The 25,727-nt window shown below is 40.1% G+C and overlaps 2 protein-coding genes across 2 annotated transcripts; both read left to right on the top strand.

Annotated features, from left to right (window-relative positions):
- The first annotated feature begins 4,464 nt into the window (after positions 1–4,464).
- LOC140006959 (uncharacterized) lies at positions 4,465–7,466 on the top strand. The gene is made up of 3 exons (XM_072049634.1): positions 4,465–4,963; positions 5,726–6,605; positions 6,815–7,466. Exons 1-3 carry the CDS (start codon positions 4,465–4,467, stop codon positions 7,464–7,466), a joined length of 2,031 nt encoding a protein of 676 aa, XP_071905735.1.
- Positions 7,467–21,293: 13,827 nt separating this feature from the next.
- LOC113743969 (uncharacterized) lies at positions 21,294–21,737 on the top strand. Its single transcript, XM_027272014.1, has one exon. The coding sequence runs from the start codon at positions 21,294–21,296 to the stop codon at positions 21,735–21,737; it is 444 nt and encodes a 147-aa protein (XP_027127815.1).
- Positions 21,738–25,727: the final 3,990 nt, after the last annotated feature.

Raw genomic sequence — 25,727 nt, 5'->3', positions numbered from 1 at the left:
TTTCATGCTAGTTATAGGGTACATTTGCTTGAGGGTCCCCTTTCGATAAGGGAAACGAGCGAGTGTGGCTACAAAATAGCCTTAGCACGCTAGTTCTTCCTTCTAATCAAAAGGAAAATTAAAGTCGTGAAATTAGGAGTCATTCCCGTACCCGACTTGATGCATTCCTCTAGGTTCATGCACTCTCATTCTTATCATATCACTTCCTCACTCTTTTATCCACCTTTTTTCACAACTCATATTTTCCTCAATCCACGTGCCATGTTTGTACATTTTTCTTCTTTTATCATTTATTTTCTACCTCACAAATTGCACCCAATTGCACTTATATGTATCTACTATTATATTTTCATTCACTAGCACACAAACACATTTATCTTCTCAATTGGCACATATGCACTTTTCTCAATTGGCACACATGCACTTTTCTCACATTTACACACTTGCACTTTTCTTACATTTGCACACTTACACGCATACTTGAGTCTTCATTTGCATTGCCCGTGACCTCTATGAGGACTTTCCTTATTGGCCACCTCAACTCATGTGGTTGGGACCAAAATGCTTCATAAGAGACATTTTAGATTTAGAATTGCATCTTTTTAGCATCCATTAGTCATGTCCAACATGCAAAACATACTTTGGGTAGAAGAAATTAGGAAAAGAAGGGCTAAGTCACGCAACTAGCTTTTGCTAGGGTAAGGGAGTGCCTTAGGCTTTGCCTTTGCCTTCTCCCTTATCAAATGTGACCCCCGATCCCTTTTTTTGGTTACGTAGACCTAAAAATTCTTTAAAAAGGGTTTGTTTACTTTTCTTTCCAAAAATCACTTTTTGGGTGACTTGGTACACCCTACCTCTATACCAAGTGGCGACTCCATTTTCCATTCAAAAACCCTTTTTGAACTTTATTTGGCCAAACCGTCGCATTTCACAATCCCCCGACCTTTTGTTTTCATTTTCACACACGTTCACATACATATTCCACACACTATTTTCACACCATTTCAAAAAGTGGGGCGTGACAGTTGGCGACTCCACTGGGGACTTCCTAAGTGGGTCCAAGTATTTGATTTGGCTATTCTTTTCCTTTTTCTACCCTTTTTATGCGTAGCATTTGGATATTAGGGTTGCATTTTCCATTTTAGAACTTTTTGCCTTGCGCGCGTATCAAACTATTCCCTCACTCGTGTATGTATGATTGGTTGTTTGGATGTATGTTGTACTTGTTTTATTCCGCACTTTGCATTGCATTGGGTGGGGGGGACATTACCCTAGAGCCTCGCGTTGGTTCTCGATCCCTCCCCTCCAAACGAGTACTAGCATACGTGCATACGCTTTAATTATTTATCCCTCCTTTATTTTTCTTTTAGTGGCTTGTCACGCCACTCCACCCTATTAGGATTTAGGCGACCCATTTGGACGTGTGATTGCGACATGACGTGTGCGTAGCACGATCCGAGGGGTCACTCAATCTTCCACTTTAAGCTTTGGGTTGATAGCCTTTAGCTTTTAGTCGAAGGTTGAGGATTTTTTATAGATTCACTCAGACATGTAGCCGTAACATGACGTATGCGTAGCAATGTCTGGGGAATCGCTTGAGCCACCGACAAAGAACCTTGGGATTGATGACCCTTGGTTTCCAAGTCTGAAGGTTCGGGGACCTAAAACCTATCGAGTCTAGCTGCATTAGTGAGCCAATACCTCATGCATCCATGATAGTTTACCTAAGGTAGAGTCTGCCTTACCCTATTAGGGACACGATTCACGAGGGAAGGAATCCAACCCCTCTTTTCTTTATCGCTTTATCTCTTTGTATTGTTTTGCTACAATGTGTTATTTGTATTTATGTGATTGAACTAACCTTTCTTGGTTTGTGTCTCCATTGCATTCATTAGCCCTAGGAAATAAGAGTTCTGGCATGGCACTCTCTAGGAACCTACCCCGTTTGATGTGACACGTTTAAATTTAATGCTTCACATGCGTAACATGAATACATTCTATTTTTGGCTCACCCCGGCATACAAAATGGGGTCCCTTTAGGTCATGTTTCATTTGAGTACTGCATATTTACGCGCTTTGATAAAATGGCATCACGCATAAACCCTAGAAGGGAATGCCATTTAGGGAATCCCACATTAGGGCAAAGCCAACCCTATATCCCCGTGGGTATTTAACCCTATCTGGGGATTTGCATGTTTAAATTCCTGTTTAACCAGAGAAGTGGGACCTGTAGGTAAGGTATTTGACATCTACTTCTGTTTCTAGATAGAAAGTCCTCGCCGAGTCCAACAGATGTTGGTAGTACCGTTGGAGGTACAAAGGTGGCCCACATTCCTTTCACCTAGTGAAATCAATCAAGTAGCCACTCGATTAGGGCACATCGGGGATTTCAGGGACATTAAGTCCGACGGCTATTTGGTGGAAGCTTTGGTGCATCTATGGGACCCCACTTGTTCCGCTTTTAGACTAGCGAAGAGGGAAATGACCATAACAATTGAGGAGGTCGCTGGATTTCTCAATTTGCCGATTCAAGGAACTGCCGTGATATTTCCATTAGTGTCTAACAAGGCCGAATTTTGTCGCTTCACCGGGTTAAAGGAGTCAGCAATACGAGGGTCAGACCAAAATATAGAGGCAAAGTTCTTATTTGACCGATTCGCGTTAAGGGATGGGTTTGAGAGGCACCTGGGAGATTTCTCGTTCACCTCCAAGGAAATTTGGGAACGAAAGAGAGTATGGGTGTACAGTTTGGTTATGGCTGGAACCTATTTTTTCCCTAGAAAAGACAAAAAGATAGCCTTTAAACTCACTAAAACCTTGTACGACCTGTTCCTAGGAGTGAAAGACAAACAGTGTTCTATTATACCGACCGTTTTGGCAGATATCTTCGTAGCCTGCACTACTTGTCAGAGAGGGAGAAAGTTTTTTTGTGGTTCAAATTGGATTTTACATGTATGGGGTATGGAGCACTTCATGAGACGACCGTCTATTCCCGAGAGTTTACCAATGACTGCGTACGACTGGATAGCCACACATTATAAGAGGGTTAAGAGGGAGAATCTGCCATGTGATGCATCCGAGTTTGTGGATTTCTTGAAGAATATGACTGATCAAAATATTAGATGGGTATTGGATTGGACTAATTGTATAAAACTCGTTCTCCGCACCCAAGCATCCGAATTTGTTCTCTTACTGGGCACCCAAGGAGTCACCGCATACACACCAAAGAGGTTTCTTAGACAGTTAGGACGTACCCAAGAGGTGCCGCCCGCATTTGATATGAGTGAGTTTACCATCATTTTCAATGGAGAAACGTGCCCAAACCCACTCCATATGAAAGATCAGATTATTGAGGCCTGGGTGACGCTATCTGATGACGAGAGCTTTAGATACATCCCGGAGCTCAAGCAGAAGGGTTTGACGACTCCACAATACGAAGACTGGGTGAGAAGGTCCACTGCACAAGAGAAACAAGACGAACCAGCCGAGGAGGTGGAAAAGTTGAAAGCCATTATCGAAGCAAAGGATAAGGAAATTCTGCAATTAAGTAAGTCTGTCGAAGCATATAAAGGGATGGCGGAGCAAAACAAGCAATTGTATGAAAATGAACGAGAAAAACGTCAAGAGCTGAAAAGAAAATGCGGAAAATTATATGACCAAGCTGAACGTGTTAGAATTCCATATGCTAGAGAAACCAGGGACTCTGTATTAGATAGGCTTAGAAGTTTTGCCAATCTTGTACGGAATCGTTTTCATGACATGATGTAAATATTGGCAAATTTATCAATGAAAACGATTTTTCTTTTGCACTCATTTGGAATTGTTGTCAAAAACAGGTTTGTGTTACGGATCCCATTTCGAAGGTGTTGCATCATGCTAGGCCTACTCTTGGCACAAAAAGGGGCCCCCCGATAGGACATGCATCCGAATTTTTGGAACATCTACTAACTCTTGTCTTTTTCTTTTCCTTTGTTTTATTTTTGTTAAAAAAGCTAAGCCAGGGCTAAATCTAAAGCACGCCATTTCGTATTTTTAGGTAATATTTAAACATAACTTCTCGTCGAAACCCCATCATAACGCGATCCCGTAGTCGAGCCCAAAGGAACCCAAAGGAATCGTGTAGACATGAGTACTCAGCCAGAATCGTCTGATAAGACCGCTGCAACTACCCAACCGGAGGCCACAAGTCCCGGGGTTCAGTTGACTGAATTGCTCACCAAATTTGGGGAAATGGCGTCTGAGATGGCCGCCCAGAAGAAGTTGATTGATGAACTCATTAGTGGCGGAGTTTAACCCGAGCCTTTGCCCGTCAGACAACCGGAATCCGAACCATTTGTCATTCCTCCAATTCAAACCACTTTTGAGGGAGTTTTCAACCCGCAGTATACTTACAATCAAAATCTTTCGTTCTATCCTCCCTATGGGCAAGGATTTCAGCCTCAGGGTGGTCAAGGTGGTCCAAACATGCCTCCGGATCCACAAGCTTTTTATCAGACTACTGCAGAGCCTGTTGTGCCGGAGCACACTGTTCAAACCAAGCCAGAAGTGGGGGAGTCGTCTGCCCCGATTGATCTGAAGTTACTTAAGCAGTTGGATCGTTTCGATGAGTTCATCCGGAAAAGCCAAGGTTTAAGCAAGCAGGGGGTGTTAGACTACGATGATCTGTGCCTGTTTCCAAATGTGCAGCTGCCCGTGGGATTCAAGACCCCGAAGTTCAATAAATATGATGGTACGGGCAATCCTAAGACGCACTTGCGTTTGTTTGCCAACAAACTGGGCAAGCCGGTGGATGACGAAAACTTGCCACTGAGGTTATTTCCAGAGAGTCTAGAAGGTGACGCCCTCGATTGGTATTCAAACTTAAAGCCAGAGGAGGTGAAGACTTGGCTTGATCTGTCCAACGCCTTCATCAGACAATACGAGTATAACTGCGAGCTAGCACCGACCAGAACTACTTTGGAAGGCACGAAGAGGCGACCATCTGAAGATCATAAGACATACGCCAAAAGATGGAGAAAGATAGCTGCCAAGGTTGAGCCTCCGATGACCGAAGATGAAATTATTCGCACTTTCATAAAGGCGCATGATCCTCCATACTTTGAAGAAATCTTCCGTATGACTGGGTGTTCATTTGCTGCGATTGTGAATAAACTCGAAGAGTATGATGATTTTGTGAGAGCCGGAAAAATTGTTAACGTTTCTGCCTTAAAATCACAATTAGAAGCTTTGCAAGGGCAAGGAAGTAGTGGAAAGAAACCACAGTTTAAAAAGAAAGAGGGGGATGCGACTTTTATCTGGAACCAAAACCCTTCACCCAAACCCCGATACCAACCCAATCCAACCTACCAACCACATTACCCTTATTATTCAAACCCGCACCATGTATATACTACCAATATCCATCACCCACGACCTCGCCCAAGCTATCCTAACCCACCTGTACCCCCTTTTCAAATCTCTCAACCAAATCCACCCCAAAACCGACCTCGCCCTCCATATAACCCAAGATTTCCTCCCCCAAATAGACCTGTTTACAACCATCCTCACCCTCCTGAACCTTACAACCGACCCCCTAGCCGTACATTTACCAATTTAGACAGGCCTCTAGACCAATTGTATGACCAGTTAAAGGCCGCCGGAAAAATTGGTATGGTACCCCCTCCTACCTATCCATATGGCATGCCCGCTTGGTATAACCCGCAAGCTGTCTGTGCTTATCATTCAGGGGCACCCGGACATTCAACTTTGGATTGCAAGGCTCTTAAGCATAAAGTTCAAGATATGATTGAAGCTGGAGAGATTGTAATTAGGAAAAGGGAGGCACAAGGGCCGAATATAAATAGGAACCCCTTGCCGGAACATGCTAATACCATTGGGGTCATTCTGGACGACGCAGAGTATGACGAGTTAGCCCAAAAATTGGCAAGGAAAGCTGAGGTGTTTGGGGTCACAGACCGACCATTCATAATAGAAGATGAACCATTTGAGGAGGATAAAAGGCCTTTTATTTTGGATCTCACTCTAGCTGAGAGCAAGGCCTTGGAGCCAGTGGTCATCGAATTCCCAGAGCAAGAGCCTATTCTGAGTTTGCAGCGAGTGCCGTGGAACTGTGATGAGCCTGTCATACAAATTGGAGAAAAGTCAGTTGCCAAAGAAGAGGTGTCAGTGGTCACCAGATCAGGGAGGATCGCAAGTCCGTTTGGAGCTACCGTTCCAATTCAAACAAATAACCCCGACTTGCCCGATAAACCAGCAATTACTGAGAAGGAAGCCTTGGATTTTCTTAAAAGGCTCCAAAGAAGTGAATATAATGTAGTCGAGAAGCTAAGCAAGTCGCCCGCCCAAATATCCATGCTGGATCTGCTCTTTTTTTCGAATATGCATAGGGATGCGTTGCTCGAAGTGCTGACTAAAGCTCAAATCCCTAAGGACATTTCGATTGCTAATTTCTCACATATGGTTGGGAATGTGTTATTTACAAAACAAATCATTTTCTCTGATGATGAATTACCGGCGGAAGGCATTGGACATAACAGGGCTCTGTACATAGCTGTGAGGTGCAATGGGAAAATTTTGCCAAAGGTGTTGATTGACAATGGATCTGCGTTTAATATCTGTCCTTGGAGTACCTTGGAAAAGCTAGGGTTGCAAGATATCAAGCTGAGGCCTTCAGGGACCATAGTTAGAGGTTTTGATGGAGCACAAAGAGAACCTATAGGAGAAGTGGATTTAGTAGTCGAGATGGGCCCGCACAGTTTCAAATAGCCTGCCAAGTTATGCACTTTCCTAGTGTTTACAATATTTTGCTTGGAAGGCCGTGGATTCATAAGTCCGGGGCTGTGCCTTCTTCATTGCATCAAATGTTGAAATTCATAGTAAATGACAAATTGATAACTATCTTTGCCGAGAAGGATTGCTTCGTAATTGCTGATTCTGGGTCCGAAGAAGATGGTAACCGAAACGCCACAGTGACCCCTCATAGCACAGCTGATATCATCTCCGTAAGTTGGATAACAAAAGAGGAACGAGCTCTGTCAAAGGCCAGTGTCATGATGGCTAAGGAAATGATCCGCGGAGGATATGAGTTTGACAAAGGGCTGGGACGTGATCTGCAAGGAATTCTGAAACCAGTGGAAATTGTGGAGAAAAAGGATTCATTCGGCTTGGGTTTCCGACCAACTGCTAGAGACATCAAAGAAATGAAGGAACGCAAGAGAGCAGAGAAAGAAGGCAGGCAAAAGGCTCTTGATATTCCACCACTGCATTATACTTTTCCACGACCAACCGAGGTGATCACATCAGAGATTAACCCAGTTGATGGAATCGAAACTAGTTTGGCCCAATTGTTCGTTGGGGCAACATTTGAAGACAGTTTTCCAGATGAGGCCCAGTTTCCTGACATCCCTGAAGGATCAATTTCCAATTGGACAGCCGAGTTTCTGCCCATTCGGAAGGAGTTTCGGTAAACCTAAAGGGGTTTGTCATTCATGCGAATTTATGAAAATACTTCTGCATCTGTAAATAGCTAATGAAAGCATCTTTACCTCTGACTAAAGCTTTCACATGAAAATATTGTCAAGTTTTATTTCGTTCCCGTTTTCTTTCAATCAAAGGTTTTATGAAAATGCACAAGTTGCTCTTGTCATGTTGATTTGTTTATTCGTTTGTTTATATTGCTGTCATATTGCTTGTTCATTTGTTTGTCGTATATTTGTTTGCTTATTATCCCACATTCGTTAATTCTTTCAGATGGCCAAAAATAAAACTATTTGACCCTTTGGATATCACTATTCTGGAATTCAATAATGGCAATCTCTATATCACTCACGACTTGGAGGTCTGGGAATCCGAGCTCCAAAGCGAGAGTGATAATGAGGAGGAATTCGATTCTTTTGCAAAGGATTTTGAACAATATGAGGAGAAATCAAAATCGAACCTGGAAGAAATAGAAAAGGTTAACATTGGCACTAAAGATGAAGTTAAAGAGGTGCAAATTAGTATTCATTTGAATGAGAGGCAGAAAAAGGAGATGCTTGAATTTTTGACTATGTTCCAGGATGTATTTGCATGGTCCTATGATGATATGACTGGTATTTCAACTGATGTGGTAGTGCATAAGTTGCCCACAGACCCTACTTTTTCACCCATAAAACAGAAACCCCGAAAATTCAAACCAGATATGAGCCTCAAAATAAAAGAGCAAATTGAAAAACAGCTCAAAACCAACATTATCATTGTTTCTCATTACCCTATTTGGCTTTCGAATCCAGTCCCTGTTCCAAAAAAGAATGGAGAGGTGCGAGTTTGTGTGGATTATAGAGACCTCAATAAGGCCAGTCCTAAAGATGATTTTCCTCTGCCAAATATTCACATTCTCCTGGACAATACCGCTGGGCATGAGATTGAATCTTTTTGTGATTGCTTCGCTGGATACCACCAGATTTTGATGGCAGAAGAGGATAGGGAGAAGACTGCTTTTATCACCCCTTGGGGGACGTTTTGCTATCGAGTGATGCCATTTGGTCTAAAGAATGCCGGAGCTACTTATCAAAGGACCATGACCACCTTGTTTCATGATATGATCCACCGGGAGATGGAGGTCTACGTGGATGACATTATAATCAAGTCTAAAAGAGCAGAAGACCACTTGGTTGATCTGAAGAAGCTGTTCGAAAGGTTGCGAAAGTACAATTTGAAACTAAATCCTGCAAAGTGCGCCTTTGGGGCACCAGCTGGTAAATTGTTGGGTTTCATTGTTAGTAAAAGAGGCATAGAGATAGATCCAGCAAAAATCAAAGCAATTCGAGATATGCCAGTGCCGAAAACTCAGAAGGACGTGAAAAGCTTCTTAGGAAAGATCAATTTTATTGGGAGATTCATTGCCCAGTTAACTACCACATGCGAGCCGTTGTTCAAATTGTTGAGAAAGAATGTGCCGTTGTACTGGAATGAGGAGTGCCAACAAGTTTTTGACAAGATTAAAGATTATTTACTGCAGCCTCCGGTCTTAGTGCTACCCAAACCGGGCCGACCATTGATCATGTACTTATCTGTGCTCGACGGAGCAGTAGGGTGTGTTCTGGGGCAGCACGATGACTCCGGAAGGAAGGAGCAAGCCATTTACTATCTAAGCAAGAAGTTCACGCAGTATGGGGCTAATTATTCATTCATTGAGAAAAGCTGCTGTGCATTGGCCTGAGCAGCTCAAAAGCTGAGACACTACCTGTTAAGCCATACCACTTATCTTATTTCCCGATCTGATCCTTTGAAGTATCTCTTGGAGAAGCCGATGCTAACTGGACGTCTGGCTAAATGGCAGATAATTCTCTCAGAGTTCGATATTGTTTTCACTTCAGAGAAGGCCGTCAAGGGGCAAGCTATAGCTGATCATTTGGCAGAAAATCCAAGGGATGATGATTATCAACCACTTCATACTCATTTCCCTGATGAGAAAATCTTATTTGTAGGCGCCACAGACGATATAAGCGAACAGAACCCTGAATGGAGGCTTTTCTTCGATGGAGCTTCGAATTCTCTCGGAGCGGGAATTGGAGCTGTTTTAGTTTCACCCGAAGGGAAGCATTACCCTGCCGCTGCCAAATTGCAATTTGCTTGCACAAACAACATGGCTGAATATGAAGCCTGCATTTTTGGTCTCAAAATGGCTCTAGAAATGGAAATCAAAGAGTTGATAGCTTTCAGTGATTCAAATTTGCTCGTGCATCAAACCTTGAAGCAGTGGATAACCAAAGATTCAAAAATTTTGCCCTATCATTGTAGTTTGCTCACTCTGGTCAAGCAATTTCAAAATTTGGAGTTCAGACATCTCCCGCGAGCCCGAAATGCATTTGCTGATGCTTTGTCCATCTTAGCTTCTATGATCCAGTATCCAGATGAATTGAGAATCGAGCCTATTCAGATTCAACTTCAAGACAAGCCTGCCCACTGTTGGGTTGTAGACAAGTCCTCTGACAATATTCCTTGGTATAACGATATTAAGGAGTTTCTCAAAACTGGGTCTTACCCTCTGCATGCTAGTACCAAGGACAAGAGTTTTCTGCGTAGAATGGTTTCAAAATTTTTCTTGAGTGGAGAAGTTTTGTATAAAAGAACCTCAGATTTGAACCTCTTAAAGTGCATCGATGAAGACGAAGCTCAATATATGATGAAAGAAGTGCATAGTGGCGTTTGTGGACCTCACATGAATGGCCATTTGCTAGCAAAGAAAATCATGAGAATCGGATACTACTGGCTTACTATGGAGCGTGATTGTATAGATTTTGTCCGGAGATGTATAAAATGTCAAATGCACGGTGACGTTATACACGCTCCGCCCACTGAATTGCATAGTATGATCGCCCCATGGCCCTGTTCAATGTGGGGTATGGACGTGATTGGCACAATTGATCCTCCCGCCTCAAATGGACATCGATTTATATTGGTGGCAATTGAGTACTTTACCAAATGGGTTGAAGCGGAGTCATTCAAACATGTGACGAAGAAGGTAGTTGCCAATTTCTTGAGAGATCACATCATCTGTCGCTTTGGAGTACCCGAAACGCTTATTACAGACAATGCCAAGAATCTGAACAATGACATGGTAGATGGACTATGCGAGCAGTTCAAGATCAGACACCGCAACTCTGCCATTTATAGGCCTCAGATGAATGGAGCTGTAGAAGCTGCAAACAAGAATTTGAAGAAGATTATCCGCAAAATGACTGAAAGGCATCGCGATTGGCATGAAAAGTTGCCTTATGCATTGATGGCGTATCGGACTTCTATCCGGACATCGACTGGGGCAACGCCATATTCACTCATGTATGGAATGGAAGCTGTATTACCAGTTGAAGTTGAAATTCCTTCGCTACGAATCCTCATGGAAGCTAAATTGGAGGAAGCTGATTGGATAAAGCAGCGCCATGAGCAATTGACTTTGATCGATGAAAAGCGGTTTAATGCTATCTGTCATGGTCAATGCTATCAGAAACGTGTGGCCCGGGCTTACAATAAAAAAGTCCATCGGCGTGCATTCGAAGAAGGTGACAAAGTACTAAAGCGAATTTTGCCGATGCAAGATGAAGCTAAAGGCAAATTTGCTCCAAATTGGCAAGGGCCGTTCATTGTCCAAAAGGTATTACGTGGCGGAGCACTTATCTTGGCAGAAATGGATGGACGAACATTCCCTCAACCCATCAACTCAGACATGTGCAAGAATTTTTTCATTTGATCATGCAAATTTCCTTTCGAAATTCACGCAAATGGCGAAATACAAGTCAGGCCATCTTCTTTTACACTTAAAACATTTTATCTCTACTTGTCCCCTTTGAGCCATCAGAATTGACAAATTTTCGTTTGATAACCCCTGAGAATTGCAAACCCCCACACTGGGACAAATTTATTTTGAAAGAGAGATGATCAAAAAGAAAAGAGAACCTCACACTGAGGCAAATTTAGTTTTTAAAGAAAAATGCGAAAGTGAGGAAAATGCAATGAAGAAAATGCAAAGAGAGAAAATCCGATCAAACTGGGGCAAATTTTCCTCGGTTTCGTTCAAAATCGGAAACGATTTCAAAATAGTGCAATCTCAAGTTATTTCACACCTCGCATCAAAATTTGCTTTCAAGCCTCAACTTTTCTTGAAAAACACCCCACCTGACCTCATTACAAAGCCCAAAGTCCTGGCTTTCGTCATTTGTTGTATTTCTATTAGGAAATTTGTTAATCAACTGGCAAGTGATGTCCGTAATGCTTTCGCCTAATCTTACAAGGGAAGTGCATTTTACTGATGCCCGAAATCTTTAACTCATATTTCTGAGTCGATCATGGTCGAGATGTTTCATTGTTCTTTAGGTGAAAACCCGAAAGGGCGCCTCGGAAAAAGAAAAGAAAAGAAAAAAGAAAAGAAAAAAAGGAAAAGAAAAACAAGAAAAAGAAAAAGTCAAAAACAAAAACAAAAAGGGCGGGGGCAACCTTGGTGAAAACCCGAAAGGGCGCCAAGGCAGGTTTTCTCAACAGACGAGCACGAGAAGGAACAGCTGGTGACCTGGTTCATTTGGACTTTCCCCCATGATTGTGATACTTCTGCCAATATCGAATTCCGAAACAAATATATCCAAAGTTTTGAATATGATATTCGTTGGCCAAATTTGCATTTTTCTTTACGAATATTCTTTTGCAAAATGTACTTTTATAAACCTCTTGGTTTCTCTCGATTATTTGCGTTCGACTGCTTGTGATTGTCTGCATTCTTTTGCATGCTCATCTTTGCCTGACATAGGAAATCATCTTGCACATATTATTGATTTTTATAGGACAAATTTCCATGCATCATTCTTTCACCATTGGATTCAAATGGATGATAAACCCTAGGGTTTGCGCAAGGATAGGGGATTCAATTATCTATTAAAGGGGGTAAAGTGCAACAAAGCTGCTACATGGATTTGGTGACGTGGTAAATACGTACTTTATCAGTCTCAAAATTGAAAGGTTTCAAAATTACAAGTTCGGCTAAGTTAGACGCCGCGGAGCAGAGGCAAAAGCGTCACAAGACTCATGTTTACACGATTCTTAAGGCAAATCGGATCAAATGATGGTGGCAAGTCCATTATTTCTTCTTTTCTTGCAGGAACGTTGCATTTACAAACGAGAACAACCACTCTCCTCTTCGCACCAAAATCGATGTCAGAAACAGCTCCCCAATAGGCAAAGACGAAGTGATAATGTTATTAGCAAAGTTTGACCATAAGAAACAACATCAGCCACCGTTTCAGCCACAGAGATCAAATCTCCCTCTTGGTACAAAAAGTTTGAACTACTCCCATGTAAAAACTCAATTTATTGTTTAAACCTCTCTAGCGCAATCCCGTTTTAAATTTCTGTTCGGGTCAGTCCCGTTTTAAATTTCTTGTTCGGGTCAGTCCCGTTTTAAATTCCTGTTCGGGTCAGTCCCGTTTTAAATTTCTTGTTCGGGTCAGTCCCGTTTTAAATTCCTGTTCGGGTCAGTCCCGTTTTAAATTTATTGTTTGGGTCAGTCCCGTTTTAAATTCCTGTTCGGATCAGTCCCGTTTTAAATTTCTTGTTCGGGTCAGTCCCGTTTTAAATTTCTGGCCAGTCCCGTTTTAAAATTCTCGTTCGGGTCAGTCCCGTTTTAAATTCATGTTCGGGTCAGTCCCGTTTTAAATTTCTTGTTCGGGTCAGTCCCGTTTTAAATTCCTGTTCGGGTCAGTCCCGTTTTGAATTCCTGTTCGGGTCAGTCCCGTTTTAAAATTCCCTGTCAGGGGTCAGTCCCCGTCGTTTGAGTCGTTCACAGCCAAATAGCACAGGTGAGTATTTGGTGTCTATTTCTTTGTCTTAAGTTTTTCCAAAACTCAGACAAAGAGGGGCAAACTATAGACACCAAATTTTTAATGTCACGATTTTAGTTTTTAAACTTTTAGCATTTGTTTTTATTTTAGTTTTTACTTTTTGCATTAGTTTGGTCCTTTTAACTGTTTTGTTGTTTATTTTATTATTATTATTATTGTAAGACTTTAGTCTAAAATTTGTCAAAAAGGAGAAAGTTTCATAAAATAGGGGGATAAGTTTCATTTCTTTTTAGTGTTATTAATCGGAAAAGAAAATCATCAATCAAAAGATTTTTATTATTAAGATTAGCAATTTTTTTTTGTTTTTAGTATTTGTTTATTTTAGTCGTGTTTACTCAATTTGTTGGTTGGTTCATTTGAAAAAAAAGAGAAAAAAGAAAAAACGATGAAAATGAAAAATGAAGAAAAGAAAAGAAAAATAAAAATCGCGAACTTTGGTGTTTCTAGTTTGTTTATTTTGCCCGATATTACTTAAATTGTTGTTGTTTTTTTTTACTTAATTTTATTACTATTTTGTTAAATTACTTAAAAAAAAAAAAGGGCCGCGACATGCAAGCTGCGTAAATACGCAGCTTGCAAGGAAGGGCTCGGGCAGCCCTTTGGCTGCAATTTTAGAGGAGAAGGTTGGTGGTTCCAGGTGGCCAGACACCTGGCTAAATGGGGGAAGCTTCCATGCAAGGTGTAAGGCTAAAATGGAAAAGAGGAGAGGCAGCAAAGGAGAGCCGTGGGATGAAGGGTTTGGTGTGAAGGGGGGTTGCATTTGACAGTAGCCGCAGGGAGAGATCTGGGGGGAGCTAGAAAACAAGAGAGAGAAAGAAGATTGGCGGGGGGCAGAAGAAAAGAGGCAGACGGGAAGAAAGAAAAAAAAAAGGGGAGAGAAATCTGGGCTAAAGTCTGAGAGAGAGAAAGGAGAAAAGAAACAACGGCTGAGAGGTGTTTTGGGGGTAACAACTGAGAGAAACCAGAGGGAGTGACGGCTGAAAAACTGAGGGCTTAGAGAGTGTTGGCGGTGGGAAAACAAGGAGAAAGAAAACCAGCAAAAAGAAACAGAAAAATCCAAGAGAGGAACCAGAGTTGTCTTCCTTGCGGTCACCATTTGTTGCCGTCTAACTTCGCTGAACAAACCACTCCCGAAGCTGTCTCTTTTGTTGTTCATCGGCGTTTAGGTACGTTGGGGTTGCTTACTCTCCCCAGAATTCGTTTAGTTGCCTTTCCTAGAGTTTGTTCTTATGATGTACTGTGCTTGTTGGTTGTTCGATTGACATGTTATGGTATGAATTCGTTGCAAGTTTCTTTCTTTATGTCTCTGTAGCGTTTCTTATCTTCTATTGTATGTTGTAGCTGTGGGTATTAAGTGGTTGCACTGAGATAATCTTAATAACATTGGGTAGCGATAACATCTGGGTTTTCTGGGTTTTGGGTAATGGATCAGTAGTTTTTGTGGGAGCTATTGCATAAATATGTTTAGCTGAGTGAAAACGTAGAAAGTTTTCAGCTTTACAAGCTTTATTCTGTCTTTTCTTGGGCATGATTAGATATAGGGATGGGTCCTGTTTCAGTTTAATTCTCAGGCAAAAACATGGGATTCTTTTTCTATCTTGACACATTAGTAGAAAGTTTGGATTGGGTTCATGATTCACGGCTAATTGCTCTGTTTTGCTTAACCTGTGTGACGTTTGCTGAGTTTGAACTCAGAAAGACAGCGGAGCTTCACGGGTTAGCCGTCGTTTGTTGTTGTCCATGCTACTTTAGTTTTTGGTTGTACAGGTTGCATGTTTTTTGTTAGTTTGGAGATTGTTTTGTGTAGCCTGTGAATTTGATAAAGCAAACCCAGGAGTTACAGAAGAACAGAATTGTTGCCTGAGATTTCTTTGCTTGAATGTCGAGTTTCTGTGGTTTTGATGTTTGAGATCATAGCTTTGTTGTTTGGTTGAGAAGCTAGTTGATCTGTTTTTTTTTGTTTTGGTCCAAACTATAGATGTTTTGGTTTGAGTGTCACGCGAGTTGAAGCTGCAAATTTCGCAGCAGCACAAAAAGCTTCCGCATTCTTTTACTGTTTGCTTTCCTGCAACTGCTCATATAAGTTTCGGCCATCTGTTTTTGCTAGTTGGGTTTGCATGTTTGGGGTGTTGGAATACTGGTTGAAAGGAATTGGATAAGGGGGTGTTGGGTGTGTATGTTTAGGGGCTGAAATGTTTGAAACATGTTCAAATGCTTGCTGGAAAAGAACAAACCAGGCTTGCCGAACCTTTTGCACAGAATTTTCCAGCATTGACATGATTTTTCTTCTATGTTTTGGTTTGTTTGAATGTTGAAATTGTGTGTTATGACGCTTAGATTAGTTTTCGGATGTTTGGTTGAAAGGTTTTTTGATCAAAATTGGTGATGAAGTTGATATGTACCTGCAAAAAAATGAAAATTGCAGCAAGCTTGGATACAAAAGGAAGCATGTTTCATTTTTTTTCAGTTGCAGAAGTTTAAGCCATACGTAGCTGCATGTTTTGCATGAAAATAACTTCTGAATTTAGCATTTTGTCCCCCCAAGTCTCCCTTTGTTCCCCTGTGGCCCAACTAATCACATAAATTAATCAATTTCGTCCATTTCAAGTTTAACTTTCTTAGTATGTTTTAATATGATGATTGGGATAGATTATTCATAAGTTTAGAATGGATTTGTAGGTTTTAATAACTTTTCATAGACGTATAGCTTTGATTTGAATTTTTAATGGAATGTTTGAATTTTTGTCGTTTAATTGTAAAATGGGGTTTTTATTCATTTCTTGTGAATTTTATCATTTGATTGGAGGTCTCACCTTAGGTCCTTAATTTTATTTTACTTTATAGTAATAATAAATTGATCCCTTGAATATTCCTTAATTCTTTATATGGACCTTTGTTTGTTTAATTGGGAGAATAGGGGGTGTTTAACTTCTTTGAATGCTTTGTTTAATTATTCAATTTCATATTTATTCTTTTCCTTGAAATTTTGTTAATTAAAGTGATGCATTAACCCCTTGTTTTGATATTTTTAGCCCAAATTAGCTCTTTCTTTGGCGATTATAGCCCAAGTTAAGTTTTGTTCACCTTATTAGCATTACAAACGGGGGAGGTACAACTTCTTTTATCCCTTTTTGTCTCTCCTATGTGACCCAACGTGCTAAGTGAGAATTGCATGCCTACTTTGCTTTCCTTGCTTTTCCTTAATTCCTTTCATTTATTTCATTTACTTTGCTTTTATTAAGTCATTCTTTTATTTATTTATGGGGTATGTGTACACCTCTTGGCTTGTAATAGATAGGGCTTGGAGAGCGTTTTGTCCATTTTCCCCTTCCCCTTTTGTTTTAGTTAGCAAAATGCAATAGGTTCATTAGATTGATCGCTTGCTTTTGTTGCTACGTGTTAATTTGCTTTATTAGGCTCTTGCATTTAGTCGAGCATGCTAAGTGTTATGTGCTACGTGTTTATAGGTGATTGGCATGTCTACTTGCTTTCTATAGTCATAGATGAATATGATGGATGAATGCACGTCACCACACTAGTCCAATGCTAGTTGTGGCTCATTGCCCCGTTTTCCACTAGTCCAACGCTAGTAGGAGTTCATAGATATGGGCTAGTCCAACGCTAGACCCTTAGGGATTTCCCTCGCTAGTTCATACTTGCATGTTTCACTACATTTCATGCATTTTTCTTAGTTTCTAGCATTTGGTATGCCCCTCCAACCCTTTCCCCTTCATTTTAGGTTTTTGCATCTTCATGCTAGTTATAGGGTACATTTGCTTGAGGGTCCCCTTTCGATAAGGGAAACGAGCGAGTGTGGCTACAAAATAGCCTTAGCACGCTGGTTCTTCCTTCTAATCAAAAGGAAAATTAAAGTCGTGAAATTAGGAGTCATTCCCGTACCCGACTTGATGCATTCCTCTAGGTTCATGCACTCTCATTCTTATCATATCACTTCCTCACTCTTTTATCCACCTTTTTTCACAACTCATATTTTCCTCAATCCACGTGCCATGTTTGTACATTTTTCTTCTTTTATCATTTATTTTCTACATCACAAATTGCACCCAATTGCACTTATATGTATCTACTATTATATTTTCATTCACTAGCACACAAACACCTTTATCTTCTCAATTGGCACACATGCACTTTTCTCACATTTACACAATTGCACTTTTCTTACATTTGCACACTTACACGCATACTTGAGTCTTCATTTGCATTGCCCGTGACCTCTATGAGGACTTTCCTTATTGGCCACCTCAACTCATGTGGTTGGGACCAAAAAGCTTCATAAGAGACATTTTAGATTTAGGATTGCATCTTTTTAGCATCCATTAGTCATGTCCAACATGCAAAACATACTTTGGGTAGAAGAAATTAGGAAAAGAAGGGCTAAGTCACGCAACTAGCTTTTGCTAGGGTAAGGGAGTGCCTTAGGCTTTGCCTTTGCCTTCTCCCTTATCAAATGTGACCCTCGATCCCTTTCTTTGGTTATGTAGACCTAAAGGTTCTTTAAAAAGGGTTTGTTTACTTTTCTTTCCAAAAATCACTTTTTGGGTGACTTGGTACACCCTAACTCTATACCAAGTGGCGACTCCATTTTTCATTCAAAAACCCTTTTTGAACTTTATTTGGCCAAACCGTCGCATTTCACAATCCCCCGGCCTTTTGTTTTCATTTTCACACACGTTCACATACATATTCCACACACTATTTTCACACCATTTCAAAAAGTGGGGCGCGACAGGGAGCTCTATGGACCTGGAGCAACACTTGGGAGGGGCAAGGGACAATAAAAGAAAGATTAGATAGATGTTTAGGGAGTGTGGGCTGGCTGCAACAATATGAGAAAGCAATCTGTGAGCATGTGGAAAAGGAGGCATCTGACCACAGTCTTCTTCTCTTAGACTTTAGCCCAGCGCAAAAGAGAGTGAACAGAAGATTCTATTTTGACCAACGCTGGGCAAAAGACAACACTTCTGAGGTAGTCATCAAGAATGCGTGGGGAAAAGATCAACATGGCTCTCGAATGTTCAAGGTGGTAAGAAGAATAAAAGAGTGCAGGTTAGCTCTAATCGAATGGCATAGAACAACAAAAGGTAACACACGGGCAGTAATCTAGGAATTAAAAGGGCAATTGAAAGCACTAAGGGAGCAAGAAGACTGGGACAAGGGTGCTGCGGCGAACCTGAAGCTACAATTGAGCAAGGCCTACAAGGATGAAGAGCTTTACTGGAGTCAAAAATCAAGAAGTCGATGGCTCAAAGAGCGGGACAAAAGTACAGCCTATTTTCACTTAAGTGTCATGGCTAAAAGGAAAAGGAACAGAATCAATATGCTGCAAAAGGCGAATAGAGAGTGGTGTAGAGGCGAACAAGAAGTGGAAGAGGAACTGAGCAAACACTATAAGGAACTTTTCACCTCCACGGAACCTTCTAAGTTTGATGAAGTGCTACACAGAATACCTCACACTATTTCCCATCTTATGAACGCGAAGTTGATTAAACCAGTGGACGAGAAGGAGATACAACACGCTACTTTCTCTATGTTCCCTAACACAGCCCCTGGGGTTGATGGTATGTCCCCTCTATTTTTTCAAAGATATTGGCACATCATTAAAGATGATTTGGTACATGCCATTATTAGTTTTTTTCATACTAGAAACCTCCTTAAATCTGTAAATGAAACTATAATTTCCTTAATTCCAAAGGTCGACAATCCAGTTATCATCTCTAACTTCAGACCTATTAGCTTATGTTCAGTGCTTTACAAAGTTATCTCCAAAATCTTAGCTAATAGGCTGAAATCTGTCCTTCACCCCTGTATTACCCCCTCACAGTCGACCTTTGTCCCAGGGAGACAGATCTTAGACAATGTCATGATTGCCCATGAAATTTTACATTTCTTGAAAAACAAAAGATCTGAAAAAGTTGGTTTCATGTCCATTAAGCTAGATATGTCCAAAGCATATGATAGGGTAGAGTGGAAATATTTGGGGAGAATTATGATACACATGGGTTTTTGTCCTATTTTTGTCCAATGGATCATGGCTTATATTTCCTCTGTATCATATTCCTTTAACTTGAATGGTAGGAAGGTCGGATACATTAAGCCTTCTAGAGGCATTCGGCAAGGAGACCCCTTATCTCCATACCTGTTCATCTTGTGCACTGAAGGATTTTCCAATTTACTAAATAAAGCTGTGGATAGAAAGGAACTCACTGGAATCAAAGTCAGTAAAGATAGCCCCATGGTGTCACATTTGTTTTTTGCAGATGACTCCTTGTTGTGTTGCAAAGCAAGTAAGAAGGAAGTTCTGAAGATAAAGGAGGTCATCAACCACTACGGCCAAGCATCTGGACAGGTTGTGAACTATGAAAAATCTGCCATGTTCTTTTCTAAAAACACTCCCAACCGGATTAGGAAGGAGCTGAGCAAGGTGTTGGATAATATGAGGGAGGCTCAAAGTGGTAAGTATCTAGGTCTACCTATGACTATAGGAAGAGGTAAGAACCAGGTGTTTGGGTACCTGAAAGACAAGATAAATAGCAAGTTGCAAGGGTGGAAACACAAGCTGCTCAGTCAAGGAGGTAAAGAGATTCTGTTGAAGTCTGTAATCATGGCCATGCCTAATTACATAATGTCTTGCTTCAAACTCCCTAGAGGGTTGTGTAAGGAGATTAGTTCTAGGTTAGCTAGATTCTGGTGGGGAGGAGGGGAATTGAAAAGAAGATGCATTGGGTCAAATGGAGCAAGCTGTCAGATGTGAAGGGAAGAGGGGGTTTGGGTTTTAGGGACCTAGAGATTCTCAACCTAGCTTTGCTTGCGAAGCAAATTTGGAGAGTCATCACTAATCCAAAATTGCTAGTAAGCAAAGTTTTGAAAGCAAAGTACATGAAAGAGGAAAACTGGATAGAAACACAGCCCCCGTCCACGACTTCTTGGTGCTGGAAAAGTATCCACAAGGGGGGAGAGTTATTGAAACAAGGACTATGGAAGCGGGTAAGAGATGGTAGAACAGTGAGGATTTGGGAGGATAAGTGGATACCTGGATCGACCAATGGTTGTGTATCAACTCCAAGACCAACAAGCTGCCCACTCGTATATGTCCATGAATTAATTGAGGATGGGAGGTGGAAATCTGATCTCCTGCAGCTGTGGTTCAGGAGTGAAGACATCGCTCTCATCTCCAGTATCCCTCTTAGTATTTTTGGCAGAAAAGACAGGTTTTTTTGGCAGTATAGCCAATCTGGAAGTTACACAGTAAAGACTGGCTATGCTGTAGCAAAAGGGACAATTGACAACATGAGGAGCAAAACAGCACATGAACCTGAAACTAGTTGGGAAATTGGGAAACATACGGTATGGAAAAGGCTGTGGAGTTTGAATATCAAGCTGAAACTAAACCACTTCCTATGGAGATGCCTACAAAATGCCTTGCCTGCAAATGAAACACTTTTTAAGAGGATAGGAAAGGGAAGCAACATATGTGCCTGCTGTGGCGACAATGCTGAAACAATTGAACATATGTTATTCTTTTGCCCAACTGCCAAAGTGGTATGGAAACTTGCTCCAGTGAAATGGGAAGGGATAGCTGAACTACAAGGCAACTTTTGGAACTGGTGGGTGGCTGTGATGCAATCAGCACAGGAGGCGCATGGCCTGGACAGAATCCAGCTTACGGTTAGCATTTTATGGCAAGTGTGGAAGGCTAGAAACAAAATGACTTTTCAAGCCGAGAGGGGGAATGCAAAACTGATTGTCGACAAAGCTCACAGTGAATGGCTTGAGTATGAAGCTAGCAATGAAACCAATGGAAGACCAGCTACAACAGCAGAGGAGAATGGGCAATCACAGTAGAAATGGGAACCACCTAAAGAAGGCGTGATAAGGATAAACACGGATACGGCACTCTCAGCTAAGATGGTCCGGACAGGCCTGGGGATCATTGCGCAGAATTGGCATGGAAAGATAGTGAAAGCTAAAGGCATCGTGACACGGAGGAGAGGAGCACCAGCCATCGAGGAAGCAATGGCAATAAGGAGTGCGTTGGAAATGACCACAAATGCAGGATGGACTACAATAGAGGTCCAATCTGATTGCAAATGTGTGGTAAGCCTAATCAACTCAAGCAATGCACAGGACTGTAAGCTACAAACGATCCTGGATGACATTGAAGACTTGAAGAAGAACTTTGACTGTTGTGTGTTTTTGTTTATTCCCAGGACTGCTAATAGTTGTAGCCATGCTTTGGCTCAATTTACAGTTAAGTCAGTTAGGATAATTGAATGGGAGGGATCATTCCCATTTTGGTTTTCAGAACTAGCTAGGAAAGATATGGGGGTAGTTACCCCGTTTTGTAATTAACTCTTGTAATTTCAAGTGTTAATATATATAAAATTGGTATCGTTTGTCAAAAAAAAAATTGTATATCAGATCCCAGTCCGAACTCCGAAATAACTTATCCCTATATTCACCGACAGCTCTGCAGCCCTTTTTGTTGCTATGTCCTCCACCTTCTCTTTAAACTTGCCGAGTAGACGTATCATTTCAGTTATAGCCTTCCTAATGATGTGCAGCATTATATTCATGGCTTTCCAAAACATATTTGTCATCTATCAAGAACAGAGCAAACAATTCTCGAATTAGGTGCAAATTTGCAGTAAACTAGACCTTTCAAATTGTTTACTAAAAAATATTCCTACATCATTGTTAATTGAACAAGGAGAGGAGTAGGATGTTAGTAGTGAATCATAGCGAGAATGTATTTGGAAGATATCTGACAAAAGTAGTATCGTACCCTTTTTTCATTAACTTAACAGAATGGTTGACTACATCAAATTTGAGTACTATTCCGTATACCCTGACCTGCCATTTTGGCACTTGCATTTTTCAGGGCATAATGGAAAGAAAGCTTATTTTGATTTTAAAAAATTCACAATTTAATTTGGAAACTAGATACAATTTAATTCTTGTCAGCTTTGGGATGTCCAGTCATCTATAACATGCCAATAACTTTGATCGGATTGGACTGCAATTTTTTTTATTCAAAAAAATATTTGTTAAAATAGCAAAATAAATGTGAGTTAGGACATAGATAAAATTTGTAATTGAAGATGAAGATTCTGAAATCCTACACCTTTTTTTGCGGAATTGTTTCCTTAAACTTGGTGCCTAGAAGTTCAAATTCCAATTCATTTTGAATAGGAACACAAGGAGACCCAAACTAAGACCAATCATTTCTAATCTAATAATCGTGCCCATCGTCTCCATTTTGAATAATCAATCTTTCTACCACTAAGCTTTGTTTGGGCCTTGGGGCAACACCATTTGATTAATTATTTTACAGTTTCTTAAAAGATTTTGAAATTTAGGAATTCACCAAAAGCCCACAAAGCCCAAATATAGACAAATAGCTGATGGGGTTACTCCTGAGTTTATTGTACTTAAGCACAGGAACTTACTACATTCCTGTCGGATAAGCGGCTTAAGATTTCCGTCTAGAGGTTAAGCCTAGTTTCAAAGTTCATGAAAGAAAATTGTCAAGGCATAAATAATTATGGATTTATATCACATCTAATTTAACATATGAATGCATGTACTGATATTTATTGTGCCTATCAATGGGCACTTTACCAAATTAATTATACTTTTACCAAAATTAACCCTTGAAGCACCTATTAATCATTACCAAATTAATTATACTTTTGCCAAAATTAACACTTGAAGCACCTATTAATCAAACCCACTAATTAATTAGAGGAAAAGGAAAAACCAAGTTTTAGTGCCTGACCTCTTTGCCTTGTTTGGTAATATAAGACAGAAAAATATGACCACGTTTTACTTATTTGCATTCTTAGTTTTTCTCTTTAGGATTTATATAGTAGCTTGGGTTCTAGACTTACCATCTTTTACTTTCTATCACGAAGTTCATCTAATTATTTTGTCGTATAATTTTACATGTGACACTTCGTGCTCAATTTGTGAATAAAGCATGTGTATATTCACATGTTACGTGGAAAAAATAGAGAGCAAAATAAAAGCTATAAGAAAAGCCTTTTTTTCGTCAAAAGTATTTTTTATATTTCATTTACTAACTTGATACCACAAGCTCAGTTATAACCTGGTTACTACCCAAAAGATCCATTTGTGCACTCTCTTTGAGCCACATGGGAAAGTTTTCTTCCCAGTCTACTTCTTTAACAAGTTTGACAGCAAACTTTGCTAGATTGTGTGCACATCCATTAATTAGTCTATTAATAAAAGAAAAAGTACATTTGTCAAACAGACTTTTCATTTTTTGTATGTCCTCTAGTAAAATAGCAACTCTGGAATCCTTGATGCTTTCTTTCGTTATCATTTCCACTACTGCTTTACAATCCAATTGGAACTCTACTTTATTTCACTGAGCTTTCTTTACCTTTACCATTCCCATTCTGATTGTTGTAGCTTCCTCCACCAGTGGTTCACTGGTTTTCCTTGCTGATTTTGCCCATGCTTTTAGTACCCTTCCTTTCCAGTCCCTTGCTACCCATCCTAGTCCACATTTGTCCATTCCTGTTGAGAATGCAGCATCCATGTTAATCCTTATCACTTCTTTACCAGATGATTTCCAAGTTGCTGACCTTGAGCTTCCTGTTTGTTCAATGTACTCCCCTCCTCCAGTATTCTGGGCATCCATGATTCTGCCCACTCTCTCTGTGCTTTTTGTACAATAAGTCTAGCATCTACCTCCTCATCTGAGAATATCTTCCTATTTCTTGCTATAAGAAATAGCAAGAAGTTTTGTAATGCTATCGCACCAAAGGCATATCCTTACAACATAAGAACCCAGAGGTTAAGACCACGCCTTCAGTACTTGGTATTTCCCTAAAATCTACCAAGTTTGAATATTTCACTTAATTAAGTATGATTCCAATTTGTGCCATTTCACTTAACATTATTTAAAAGGACGTGGAAAACTAAAACATAAGCAAACCTTCTTTTCTTTTGAGGGCGGGGTCCAAATTACAAGCAACCATATGATTTTACGCATCCTAAACATGAAGATAATGTTAAGCGTTAAAAGAGGAAAAAAAAAGGAAAGGTTTTTGTTTAATTTAAAGGTTGTTTGCATTTCCTGCTTTATCATATGGTTCAATTTCCTTTGATGCCTTAAATACCAGTGCAATGGACAAATCCGAGTCAATCAGCACATGAGTATCATGTGACCATACTGGTAGTAAAGCGGTCACACATGCTTATAGTTGTCACTTGCCACTTTTTGTGAGTTGTGTTTAATTGTAACGGATGGGAAATCTCATTGGTTTTATTATTATTTTTTTATAATAAAAAGTTAGGATGGATTCGGCTCCGATCACTACTATGTATGAGTCAGGTATACTTTCCGGAACGATGGAACCATAAGACGCTTAAGGGTTTTTTAATAGATCATCCACAAATACAACCCTTATATTATTAAAAAGAAGTGATTGATAAAACACAGGAATCTATACGATGAAGTATAGATAAAATGGGAATGGATAAAAAAAATGAAAGATAGACTATCTTTTGCTTTATTTCTATTACAGAGTTGCGTGCAAAAGATAAAATATCATTCCTCTTGCCAAAAAGTCCACCATTTCTTAAAATAGGGGACTAGAGGGACTAGAATAGATTGTGGGGGGTTGGGTCAGAGAAAATAATTGTTCTATTTTCATGTTTTTTCAAAAATTAAGCTTTTATACACTATTAGTGTAGAGGATTTTTTACATTTGTAACAAGTATAAATGTATGTCAAGTATGCAAAAAGTAAATTTTAAATTTGAAATTAGATTAAATGTCATGCATTTGCATCCGCTCATGTATACACTGAATAAAAAAATTACTCTTTTAAAAAATTTGACTTTTACGGATTTTTTTTTGTTTTGACTTTTAGCATCTATCTGAACATGTCTAGGATGATATACAAATTATTTGAGATGTTTTTTCATTATTACAACATGTGTGTGATGATATAAAAATTATGCGAGATATTTCTATGTTGCTCTAAACAATTAGAACGGGTAATTATTTGGCATCAAATATGATTTTGGGAGGTGTGCCATGTGACAACCCGACCTCTCCCTTGGACGAACCCCAGGGTATCAGCGGACTACCTGCCCAACTCTCGTCGGGGCTCGGTCAATCAAAGAACTAATAACTCAAAAATAACTGGTGAAATAATTTCAAATTTAAGTGTACAAACCCTAATGGCTCATAATCGTCAAGCCAACTTTCCAAACTTAAAATGTTAAACTAAAAGTCACACTTACCACTCCATACTACAATTACGTAACATAAAACGAATTTATGAATCCAAACTGACAAAAGTCAAAA

Source organism: Coffea arabica, chromosome 5e (assembly GCF_036785885.1).
Source record: "Coffea arabica cultivar ET-39 chromosome 5e, Coffea Arabica ET-39 HiFi, whole genome shotgun sequence".
Lineage (NCBI taxonomy): Eukaryota > Viridiplantae > Streptophyta > Magnoliopsida > Gentianales > Rubiaceae > Coffea > Coffea arabica.
Note: the sequence above shows the minus strand (reverse complement) of the source record. Positions and strands in the feature narration are given on the sequence as shown.